Source organism: Microcaecilia unicolor, chromosome 1, assembly GCF_901765095.1.
Source record: "Microcaecilia unicolor chromosome 1, aMicUni1.1, whole genome shotgun sequence".
Taxonomy (NCBI): Eukaryota; Metazoa; Chordata; class Amphibia; order Gymnophiona; family Siphonopidae; genus Microcaecilia; species Microcaecilia unicolor.
The window spans coordinates 766,661,416-766,674,495 of record NC_044031.1 but is presented as its reverse complement, the minus strand read 5'-3'; the positions used below and the strand labels follow the sequence as shown (position 1 = coordinate 766,674,495).

Sequence of the window (13,080 nt, the reverse complement as noted above, 5' to 3'; positions counted from 1 at the left end):
AGAGACCAGGAAGAGGAGCCTAATCTAAAGGGACGTCCCGATTCTCCGACTCAGGTACCGAAGGACTAGAGAATGCAAGTGAGCTACAACGAGTAGCTCATTTGCATTCCCTATTGTTGATGCATTCCCGTTCCCTACCGATTCGCTATGGAATCGGTAGGGAACGGGAATTACCAATGTCTTTCATGCATCTGGGCCTAAGACACCAATCCAAGGGGCCCTTTTACTAAGGTGCGCTGAAAAATGGGCTGCGCTAGTGTAGGAGTGTGTTTTAGGACACGCAGATCCATTTTTCAGCACGCCTGTAAAAAAAGGCCTTCAAAATTGGCAAACGTCCATTTTTATTTATTTGTTGCATTTGTATCCCACATTTTCCCACCTATTTGCAGGCTCAACACTGACTTAGCGGCAAGGTCTCGGGCGTTAACCATGCGGTAATCGTCTACGCGCGTAGAATGACGATTACCGCCCGGTTTCTGCCGCGCACCAGAAAATAAAAATTATTTTCCAGCGCGCGTAGCAGACGTGCATCAAAAATGAAATTACCGCAAGGGCCAGGCGGTAACTCCAAATTGACGCACGTTGGGCCATGCGTAGACGACTATGCGATCTTAGTAAAAGGGCCCCTAAGTAAATCCAGGGCAGGGAACATCGTGTTTTCCACCCTTTAGAGGAGGTGAAATGGAGCATTTCTAAATTTCTCTCTTTGCTAATTAGTTTTATAGAAATGAACACCTTGAATACAGCAGAAGACAAACACACAAGGTGTTTCCTCATATCACTATCTTAGCGGGAATGGACATGGGCAGAGAAAGAGAATATGAGCGTCTTCCATTTTCTAAGACATAAAAGTTGATAGGAACTGTAGCTATACAACAGCTCTCTTCCCCCAGTGGCCAGGACAAGTCTAGCCAAAATCCAGGTCCCTGTACTCATACTACTTCTAATGATCACTTGTATGTACAAACACACCCTGGGTAGGATAAACCTGCTTCACTGCTGTTCTTTCTCAAATGAGTATCCTTAGGGCTGGAATCCACTTCTGACCACCATGGTACCAGTATTAAACGGTGGGATAAGTGGGGTTTCCTCTCACCATTTGGATTTAATGGTAATTAGTCTTGGAAACAAAATGGCTGATAAGTGGGTTTAGAGAGATTAGAAACCAGTAAAGTTTACCTCTTGGATAGATTTGCAGAGGGTCTGTTAATTGCCCATTGACCTGTTGTTCCATTACTGTGCTGTAATACTGTGGAGAAAGACAGAAAGGAGATTAAGGCCATGTGCCAGGACCACCTTGAATACACATATATACACAGCTCTAGGGGGTAGATGCACTAAGGTCCTTGGAAGAGCCCTTCCCTTACCGATTCCATAGCAAATCAGTAGGGAACAGCCAGGCATCAAGGAAATGGAATGCAAATGAGCTGCTCATTGTAGCTCACTTGCATTCTCTATTCCCTCAGAAACCAGTCGGCCAGTCGAGCATGCGCAGAGCAGCCAAGCGTCACGCTGGCTGCTCTGCGCATGCCAAAGACGTCCAAAAAGGACGTCCCTGACAAGCACTTGTCAGAGCCGCAGGCCGGAGTGGAAGAAGAGGGTGGATTGCGGCTGACCGTGCAGACCCTCCTCCCCGGGAGCGTGCAGCTCTGAGGGCGATGGGGGGTGAGAGTTGCCCTAATGACCACCGCCGAGCATGCGCAGAGCAGCCAAGCGTTACGCTGGCTGCTCTGCGCATGCCAAAGACGTCCAAAAAGGACGTCCCTGACAAGCACTTGTCAGAGCCGCAGGCCGGAGTGGAAGAAGGGGGTGGATTGCGGCTGACTGTGCAGACCCTCCTCCTCGGGAGCGCGCAGCTCTGGGGGCGATGGGGGGTGAGAGTTGCCCTAATGACCACCGCCGGCATCGGGAAGTGCAAGGATGTCCAAAAAAAACTATTTGGACGTCTCTTTCGATTATGCCCCCCTCCAGGTCTCTCTCAGCCAATTACAGCACGTTTAGCTGACACATAGTAACATAGTAGATGACGGCAGAAAAAGACCTGCATGGTCCATCCAGTCTGCCCAACAAGATAAACTCATATACACTTTTTGTGTAAAGTGTATACCCTACCTTGATTTGTACCTGTCCTTTTCAGGGCACAGACCGTATAAGTCTGCCCAGCACTATCCCCGCCTCCCACCACCAGCTCTGCCACCCAATCTCGGCTAAGCTCCTTAGGATCCAGTGACAGCTAAACGCGCTGTGATTGGCTGAGAGAGACCTGGAGGAGGGGCATAATCGAAAGAGACGTCCAAATAGTTTTTTGATTTGGACGTCCTCGCAGAAGACCATCACAAAAAAAACCTGAGGAAAAACGTCCAAGTGCTCATCAGGGCCGTCCTTTTTTTTTTTTTTAATGTTTCAATGAAGGACGTCCATGTTAGGCACTTTAGAAGGACAGCCCTGACAAGCACTTGGACATTTTTTTCCCCAATTTTTTTTTTGTTACATTTATAGAAGTTTTGATATCCCACGCAGCCCCAACAAGAGGTACAGACCTCCCGTTAGATTTTCCATGGTTAGGCATTATTAGATTGTAAGCTCTTTGAGCAGGGACTGTCTTTCTTCTATGTTTGTGCAGCGCTGCGTACGCCTTGTAGCGCTATAGAAATGCTAAATAGTAGTAGTAGTAGTAGTAGTCTCTTGTAACCAGAACTAATATTGTGATGTCATAATGCCTCAGGCCACCAATAAGAGCCAACCTCATCAGTGATGTCACAATGGCTTGATTGTCCTATACTTGGCTCACTTTTATTACATAGCTCTTTGAGCAGGGACTGTCTTTCTTCTATGTTTTTGCAGCGCTGCGTACGCCTTGTAGCGCTATAGAAATGCTAAATAGTAGTAGTAGTAGTCTCTTGTAACCAGAACTAATATTGTGATGTCATAATGCCTCAGGCCACCAATAAGAGCCAACCTCATCAGTGATGTCACAATGGCTTGATTGTCCTATACTTGGCTCACTTTTATTACATAGCTCTTTGAGCAGGGACTGTCTTTCTTCTATGTTTGTGCAGCGCTGCGTACGCCTTGTAGCGCTATAGAAATGCTAAATAGTAGTAGTAGTAGGCAATCGGAAAACGGTAGCGCATCTCATTACAATACGATTTCTACACATTATAATACTATCTGCTCATCTGCATTCCATTTTCGTTAGCTGCTACCATGATCGGAAAATGGCTCGGAGAAGCATTTAGTGCATGCCACGGTTTACTATTTGCTCGTTAATGGCTCATTAAGTTTAGTGCATCTGGCCCTAGGACAGGGCACCTGGGGGGGGGGGGGGGGGGGTGGGCAGTGGGAGCTTTCTGACTGGCTGCAGGCCCAGAAGAACCATCTCTGAGATCTAGTTACATGGATAACTATACAAATGTAATACAGATCTGAATACTGTAGTCACTATACAGCAAACAATGACCGAGTGCAACATTTAGTTAGAATTCAGAGGACAATACATGTCAGGAACAAAGTTTCTACACATCTTCTCTTATCCATATTCTCACGCATATAAAGAGAGCAAGCTCAATGTCCCAGCACTAGTACTACACAGGAGATCCGATGAGATGACAGGAGAACCCAAAAAGGCAGTCTCTATAGCCCTTGGCTAGGCTGTCACAGCAATATGACTCCTACTGTCCAGTTCACAGCATACTTGGTCTTGAGCTCCAAAAGGAGTCAGTGCCTGCAGGGCCTCTGAGACTCATAACGCTGGTGGGGGGGCAAGTCTAGTGGTTAGTGAATAAAGAGACTCATGGAATCCAAGACAGCCAGTAGAGCAAAAAGACGCCCAACACAGATGAGAATGAAGCCAACAGGCAACTAATAAATGATTAAAAAGAAAACCAATACATCACAAAATGCCCCAAGGTCCTCTCCTTTCCCTTCGTTTCTCCTAACCACTCTTTTACCATCAAAAGCAGCCAACATAAAAATAAGTAGAGAGGTCCATCAGAGCCCAACGACATCTCAAAAATCAAACTGTTCTCTCAGGAGGCTGTGCATCAATTGCTCTTTTTCAAGTACCTATTTTGAAGGCTAAAACTCTTAACTAATCATCTGACATCGTTATTTTTCTGGTTTTGCAATTAAGTGTTTCCATGCAAAACAATTAATTGACAAGCAATGTAGTACAGAGGTAGCTGATAGCGTTACTCCGCCAGCTGCTACACGGGAGCTGATCACCATCCCACATGGTACCGTCAAGTGACCGCAATCCCACACAAACTAGGTTTCACCCATCAGACGCACGCTTTAGGTCTCAGATTTTGCATACGTAGAGCAAGGCCAGCTAGTACCCCTGGAGGTCTTCAAATCTAAGGGGTCGATGCAGAAAGGCATCGCAGAAAGCAGCAGTGCGCTTTTAACACATTAGAAAGAGTTTGGCACAAGTACGTTAAATTATATCTCACATAGGCTATTAGTTATTCTACCCCGATGCAGAATTTTTAAGGGAGCACAATGCAAAAAAGTTACTGCTAGATCCGAGGCGGAATAGAAGGATTGGCTTGCCCTCTGCATTGGAACAGAAAAGCTAATAATGCTCCTGCCTGGGCCCCCAATATAACCTCTGATGCTCCAATCAACCCCAAGCCATGGTAGTCGAGCAGTCTCCCTTGCCCCCCCCCCCCCCCCCCAAACACCGACCCAAACCCTTCCTATCCCTATCTTGTCTCCTTTCCCTGTTTCAGAGCTGCCAAGTTGCCCATTCCAGGAGGGAGACTTTGTGACCAGTCCTGCATTTCTGCCAAGCTCATCCTGGTGCATTATGGGACTTGCAGTCTCCCTCCTGGAATGGGTAACTTGGCAGCTCTGCTGTTTTGTCTCCTCTCTGTAATTTGGGTTGTGTGTGACTGCATTTTGCTATTCCTTTTCTACCAGAAACTGTGTTTCTTTTTCCTCTTATATGTGCTTTCAGATTATAAACCGCTTTGAACTGTTAGTTAGCAAAAACGGTATAGCAAATACAAAACCTAAACTAACCCAGACATTAAAAAAAATACCTGGTATCTAGCGGCACCCCTAACCCCCACCCCCTGGCTCCTGCCTCCATGCCACTATCTTGGAAAATGGTGGCACCTGACCCTGTCCAGTGTATCCCGAAATACAGCAAGCAGGATTAGTCTGCCAAATAGGGGAAAAAATTTTTCCCTTATTTGGTAGTCTGGGTAGAGACTACCAAATAAGGAGAAAATTCCCTTATTTGGCAGACTGACCCTGCTCAGTGTGACTCAGGATGTACCAGGTGCCAGCATTTTCCAAGTTGGCAGTACAGAGGCAGGAGCAAGTGGTCATCTCTCCTACTTCTTCAAAAGTACAACAGGTGAGAGCGTCTCTAGACAACAGGGATTTTTAAATATTGGGGGATGAGGTCTGGCCAGGTCGGAAGGTGTGGGTGCCACTAGATATCAGGAATTATTTATTTTATTTTTTAATTGTTGGTGGTATCAATTTGAGCGGAGGGGGAAGGAAGAGGAGGCCTCTAGATTACCAGGGTCAATGCACAACATGCTCATTGATTACTGCATAGCCAATGCGTATTTTCTCATCAATTTCACGGCAGAGGTCACATGCGAAGCCATCAGAATGCGGCTGTACCACATGGCTTTCTGCATCAGCACCCAAGTTGTATCTGAGGGTAACACCCTCATCCTCCCCGTCTCATCTGCCTGCAACCTCAGAGTCATCTTCGACTCCTCCCTCTCCTTCTCTGCCCATATCCAGCAGATAGCCAAGACCTGTCGCTTCTTTCTCTATAACATCAGCAAAATTCGCCCTTTCCTCTCCGAGCACACCATCCGAACTCTCATCCACTCTCTCATTACCTCTCGCCTTGACTACTGCAACCTACTCCTCACTGGCCTCCCACTTAACCATCTATCCCCCCTTCAATCCATTCAGAACTCTGCTGCGCGTCTTATCTTCCACCTAGACCGATATGCTCATTTCACCCCTCTCCTCAAGTCACTTCACTGGCTTCCGATCAGGTACCGCATACAGTTCAAGCTTCTCCTACTAACCTACAAATGCACTCGATCTGCAGCCCCTCCTTACCTCTCTACCCTCATCTCCCCTTACGTTCCTACCCGCAACCCCCGCTCACCGGACAAATCCCTCCTCTCAGTACCCTTCTCCACCACCGCCAACTCCAGGCTCCGCCCTTTCTGCCTCACATCACCCTATGCTTGGAATAAACTTCCCGAGCCCATACGCCAAGCCCCCTCCCTGCCCACCTTCAAATCCTTGCTCAAAGCCCACCTCTTCAATATCGCTTTCGGCACCTAACCATTGTACCTCTATCCAGGAAATCTAGACTGCCCCAATTTGATTGACTGCACTTTTTGTCCTTTAGATTGTAAGCTCCTTTGAGCAGGGACTGTCCTTCTTTGTTAATTGTACAGCGCTGCGCAACCCTGGTAGCGCTTTAGAAATGTTAAATAGTAGTAGTAGTAAGTAACCGCCCCCAAATTATAATTGGTGTCAATGAGATTTCAACCTAGTTTATTTAACAGCCCACTGCAAATAATCATGTCCTGTGCTTCATAAATTAACAACTGGGAAAAGCAAGTGGAGAAGGTTTCGTTAGAATTCCATGAACCAAAGTGCGAAAACATATCAAACCATTAGACATCGTTGACAGATTTCAAAGGACAAATTTTACAGTTTAACCACAGGGTGCCTCTATCCCAAGGTAAGAGGTCTTGCCATGCTTCTCCACCACTAGTTAGCAGTACACAGAGCAACCTGTAGTAAAGCTAAAAGTTACTTATCTGTAGCAGATGTTCTCCGAGGACAGCAGGCATTTATTCTTACATGTGGGTGTAGACACTGCCAAGTGTACTGTCACTTTAAATGTTTGAGGCAGTACCCCCATCATGCATGTGCCAGTACTTGCCCTCCTGACACTTGAGCACAAGACCAGCAGTACAGTACTAAAGCTAAGAAGACAACTCCCAGGGGAGGTGGAAGGGATGTGAGAATATATGTCTGTCGTCCTCGGAGAACACCTGCTATAGGTAAGTAACTTAGCTTTCTCCAAGGACAAGAAGGTATAATATTCTCACATGTGGGACTCACTAGCTACCAGGCTCACAATATAAATCAGGAGAAGAGACGGCTGAGGGGAGACATGATAGAGGTATATAAAATAATGAGTGGAGTGGAACAGGTGGATGTGAAGCGTCTGTTCACTCTTTCCAAAAATACTAGGACTAGGGGGCATGCGATGAAACTACAGTGTAGTAAATTTAAAACAAATCAGAGAAAATGTTTCTTCACCCAACGCATAATTAAACTCTGGAATTCGTTGCCGGAGAACGTGGTGAAGGCGGTTAGCTTAGCAGAGTTTAGAAAGGGGTTAGACGTTTTCCTAAAGAACAAGTCCATAAACCACTACTTAATGGACTTGAGAAAAATCCACAATTCCAGGAATAACATGTATAGAATGTTTGTACATTTGGGAAGCTTGCCAGGTGCCCTTGGCCTGGATTGGCCGCTGTCGTGGACAGGATGCTGGGCTCGATGGACCCTTGGTCTTTTCCCAGTGTGGCATTACTTATGTACTTATGTACAGTTTCTGCAATTAAAGAGATAGTGAGCTTGGTAGGGGGGGAAAATAAGGGCTTGGAGGGCAGAGTTGACTTGATTAGTAAAAAGATTCTGTAGGACTGCTTGTCCAAACCAGCTATCCAGCCTGGAATGCTGCTCCAGACAGCAATGAGCAGTGAAGGGGTGGAGAGAAAACTACTTAGCCGTCTTGCAAACGTCTTCAATGGAGACAGAGTGGAAATGGGCTACTGAAGCTGCCATGGCTCTTAAATTCTGAGTGGTGACCCGGCCACGAAGAGTCTGCCCAGCCTGAACATATGTGTAGGAGATACAGTCAGCCAACCAAGTCGAGACTGTACATTTGATGATGGGTATCCCTAATCTGTTAAGATCAAACGACAAAAAAAGCTGGGAAGACTTCCAATGAGGTTTTGTACATTCTAGATGGTATGCTAGAGCCAGTTTGCAGTTCAAGGTATGCAGTGCTGCTTCTCCAGGAGTGGCTTAGGGAACAAGACAGGTAGTACAATGGATTAACCGAGATGGAACTCCGATACCAGTTTAGGATGTAAGGAGGGCCTGCCACAAGGGCTTGAAGCTTGCTGACTCTTCTCGCAGAAGTAAGAGCTATTAAGAACACTACTTCATAAATGAGAGAAATTTGAGACAACAGGGACAAAGTGGTTCAAACGGAGGTTTCATGAGTGCAGTTAGGATGACATTGAGATCCCACACCACCGGAGGCAGTTTGAAAGGAGGTCTGGCATGAAACAAACCTTTCATGACTCTCACTATTAAGGGATGAACTGCAACTGGTTTATTATCAACTTTAGAAAGGAAAGCACTGACAGCACTCAAATTTACTCCGACTGAGTTAGTTCTGAGGCCAGAATCTGAAAGGTGGAGGAGGTACTCCATAAGGGTAGATAGAGAGCTTGTAGTAGGCTTGAGTTCTCTGGCTGCACACCAGAGAAACTAATTTACCACTTTAAGCGATATTTTCGTGTAGAGGGTTTTCTAGAGGCTAGGAGTATCCTAGAGACTGCATCAGGAAGGTTTAAGGAACGTAAATCTATGTCGTCAGGAACCAATCTGTCAGGGCTAGAGAATGAGAGTCAGGATGAAGGAGGGACCCTTTGTTCTGTGTTATTAGGGTTAGAAAAGGATCCAACTTCAATGGTTCCTTGGTTAATTCTTGGAGAACAGGGAACCAGATTTGACGCGGCCAATAAGGAAATATTAGAATCATGGTCCCTTGGTCTCGACGCAGTTTGAGAAAATTGTTCCCCATAACAGGAAGTGGAAGGAAATGTATAGATCTCAGTTCTCTTAACTGCTTTGTTTCACAGTAACAATGTTTCTGTGCTGTGTGTCAGCTCTGGAGTATGTCTGAGACTGAAACGGAGAGGCGGCTTGAAAGAATGGGTTCTCTAACTGCTTTGTTTCACAGTAACAATGTTTTGGTTTCAGCTCAAAATGCATTGGACGTTTTAACCAAAACATGGCTGAATCCAAATTTCAGGCCAATTTTGGCACCAAAATCTAAACTTGGTCAGTCTCTAACAACAATTAATATCTTTCATATCTATGTTATTCACATCTGCTTCCAGGCTATTATGGTATTTGTATTCTGCCGCTACTGCTATGTAACTCTTTGCTTCTGAGAGAAAAGTATTTTGATTTTTCAAATACAGCAACCACTTTCTTTATTGTTCCTCTGGTTTCTGTGGATAGGAAGAGGAAGAGTGGTATTATATGTAAAGTATTATTAAAATAACAGAACTATAGGACTTACAGGGTAAGGAGGGGGCAATGTGGGTTAATCTGGAAAGAAGGAATGGAAAAATCCATTTACACTGCTAAAAAGTCCAAACATCAAGTGGCAAACATAGCCATTTTCGAACCTGAAAAACATCTATCTTTTTGGTTTGAAAATTGCCTTCTTCTAGAGACATTTTGTGCTCAATGTGTTTTTCTTTTCCCAAGAGAAAAATGCCCCAAAACCAGCCATTGGGATGTCTGGAGGCCATCAGTACACTGGCCACACAGACATCCCAACAGAGCAGTGGACTTGACATAAAAGGTCCCAGGGTACACACTTGACTATAATCCCCTTATATTGTATGATGAACCCTCCAGGAGCAGAAAATTACCTACTGTGCACCACTACAATAGCCCTAGGTGTCACCTATATGTAGGTACAGTAGGTATTTAGTGGTTTTTGGAGGGCTCACACTTTCCATAACAATTGTATCAGTTAGAGTGGGATATTGGCCTGAGTCCCCTTCTCTACACTGCACTGTACCGACCACTAGTTCTACCCCTAGGACCTCCATACTGCTCTAACAAGAATGGTTATCATATCTGACAGTGGCGATTCTAGGTCAGCTGCCACCCGGGGAGGATTGCCGCTGCGCCCCCCCCCCCCCCCCCGAGTGAAGCAGCATCCATTCCCCCAGGGTGCAGCTCGACACGCTGCCCCCCCTCCCCCCCGGTGCAATGACAAACCCCCTCCCCAGCACGACACCCCCCCCCCCCCCCCCGGTGCATTCTTGGCTGCTGGAGGGTGCAGAGAGCAGCCGCGCGCCTGTCGGCTCCACTGGCTCCCTGCTCCCTCTGCCCCAGAACAGGAAGTAACCTGTTCCAGAGTAGAGGGAGCAGGGAACTAGCGGATCCGACAGGCGCACGGCTGCCCTCTGCACCCTCCAGCAGCATGCACCCGGGGCGGACCGCCCCACCCTTGGTACGCCACTGATACCTGAAGCCTGCTATGTAGTGTCACTGTCACATCTTAGGAGTTGATAGCGGGCTGTGACCACTAAAGGAGTAATGACAGGTTATGCCTTAAATTTTTTTTTTGTTACATTTATACCCCGCACTTTCCCACTCATGGCAGGCTCAATGTGGCTTACAAATTATATACAGGTACTTATTTGTACCTGGGGCAATGGAGGGTTAAGTGACTTGCCCAGAGTCACAAGGAGCTGCCTGTGCCTGAAGTGGGAATCGAACTCAGTTCCCCAGGGCCAGAGTCCACCACCCTAACCACTAGGCCACTCCGCCACATAATCCCTCCAGTGGCCATTTGGTCATTTAGGGCACCTTTTGGTCACTTAATCGTGATTGAAACAGGTCTAGCCAAAAAAAAAAAAAGTCTTAATTTAGGCCCTAGACATTTTTCTTTTCTTTCATTATTGTAGAAAAAAGGTCTATATTTTGGTGCCACCCATGTCCTACCCAGGTCCTGCCCCCCTTGAAATCTGGATGAACTATGGAGAAAAAAAGTCTAAAATCAGAGTGTCAAAAATTGCAACTTGGACATTTTGAGAGAAAAACAAACATTCATCTGGTTTTTTGTTTGGATAATGAGCCTCATAGTGTACTTAGATTTTAGCAGAGCCTTTGAAATGGTTCTGCACAGGCATAAATAAGCGGAGTGTCCTTCTTATGGGCCCTAAAGTGGCTGACCAGTTTAGAAACTGGTTGAGTAGAAGGTGACAAAGGGTAGTGATAAATGGAGCTCACTGAGAAAAAAAGCACATAAGTACATAAGAAATACCACACTGGGAAAAGACCAAGGGTCCATCGAGCCCAGCATCCTGTCCACGACAGCAGCCAATCCAGGCCAAGGGCACCTGGCAAGCTTCCCAAACGTACAAACATTCTATACATGTTATTCCCGGAATTGTGGATTTTTCCCAAGTCCATTTAGTAGCGGTTTATGGACTTGTCCTTTGGGAAACCGTCTAACCCCTTTTTAAATTCTGCCAAGCTAGCCACCTTCACCACGTTCTCCGGCAACGAATTCCTGAGTTTAATTATGCGTTGGGTGAAGAAAACTTTTCTCCGATTTGTTTTAAATTTACTACACTGTAGTTTAATCGCATGCCCCCTAGTCCTAGTATTTTTGGAAAGCGTGAACAGACGCTTCACATCCACCTGTTCCACTCCACTCATGTTATCAGTGATGTACCACATCTCTTTTTAACATTTTTTGAGCAATATTGTGGAATGGCTGTATGGTAAGGTTTGATTCTTTGCAGATACCACCAATATCTGCAATAGGGTTGTCAACCTCCGATAGTGTGGATAGCATGAAGAGGATCTACTGTAGCATGAAGAATGGTCCGGAATTTGGCAGCTAAGATTTAAAGCTAAAAAATGCAGAGTCATGCATTTGGGCTGCAAAAACCCAAGAGAGCAGTACCTCTATGCACGAAAGAGCAGGGCTTGGAAGTGATCGTACCTGATGATCTTAAGGTGGCCAAACAGGTAGAAAAGGCGACTTCCAAAGCCAGAAGGATGCTTGGGTACAAAAGAAGAGGAATGGCCAGCAGGAAAAAAAGTAGATGATAGAACCCCAGTATAAGTATCTGATGAGATCTAATTAGAGTACTGTGTATAATTCTGGAGACTGCATATTCAACAAGATATGAACACAATGGAGTCCGCCCAGAGGGCTGCTACTAAAACGGTCAGTGGTCATCATAAAACGTATGGGGACAGACAATATTTCAATGTGTATACTTTGCAGAAAAGCGGGAGTCAGGAGATATGATAGACACATATAAATACATTGCATAAATGCACAGAAGGCAAGACTCTTTCAACTGAAAGGAAGCTCTGGAATGGAGGGCATAAGATGAAGATGAAAGGAGAAAGACGGGAATAATCTAAAAAACTATGTAACAAAGAGTGATGGATGCATGAACAGCCTCATGGTGGAGATTGTAGACATCAGAAAACTACAAACTACACAAAACACGGCTGCCCGTCTTATATATAGATCACCATGTTACGTTACGGCATCTCCTCTTCTTAAAGATCTACATTGGTTACCTATCAATGACAAAATTTCATTTAAGCTCTGTGTTCTTGTCCATCAGATTCTTTATGGTATCTTACCATCTTATATGATAGATCTCATTAAATTATCACCACAAAATGCCACCTCAACATCTAGAGAATATCTCATATTACATTTCCCATGTTGTAAAAACTTAACCTCCAAAACTATCCATAATGCTAATTTTTATCAAAGTACCAAACTTTGGAACTCATTACCCAAGTATATCAGACACTCAGTCGATTATATGTCGTTTAGAAGTTTACTTAAAGCCCATTTCTTTAGATTTGTTTTCAGCTAATATGAAAAGAATTTTTTATAGCTGTATTCTTCTATTACTATTAACAGTGTTATAATGCAAGCTGCATTGAACGAGAGAAACGAGAGAAAATAAGTTATTAACAACCACATCCTTGTTTGTGGTGTTAGCTCAAAATTACCTCATGAAAGACTCCAGAGGAAATTGGAGAGTCATGGAATAGGAGGTAGTGTCCTATTGTGGATTAAAAACTGGTTAAGAGAGAGAGAGAAAACAGAGAGTAGGGTTAAAGAGACTGGGCGTCTAAATGGCAGATGACGTTTAATGTGAGCAAGTGCAAAGTGATGCATGTGGCAAAGAGGAACCCGAATTATAGCTATGCCATGCA

General features: G+C 45.1%; 1 protein-coding gene across 1 annotated transcript in view; it reads right to left on the bottom strand.

The window, feature by feature from the left end:
• MAP2K5 (mitogen-activated protein kinase kinase 5) overlaps positions 1-13,080 on the bottom strand; it is a 406,422-nt gene that overhangs the window by 350,835 nt on the left and 42,507 nt on the right. Inside the window, exon 4 of the mRNA XM_030189796.1 lies at positions 1,180-1,249. Within this exon, the coding sequence (XP_030045656.1) occupies positions 1,180-1,249 (70 nt within the window). The remainder of the gene's footprint in view (positions 1-1,179; positions 1,250-13,080) is intronic.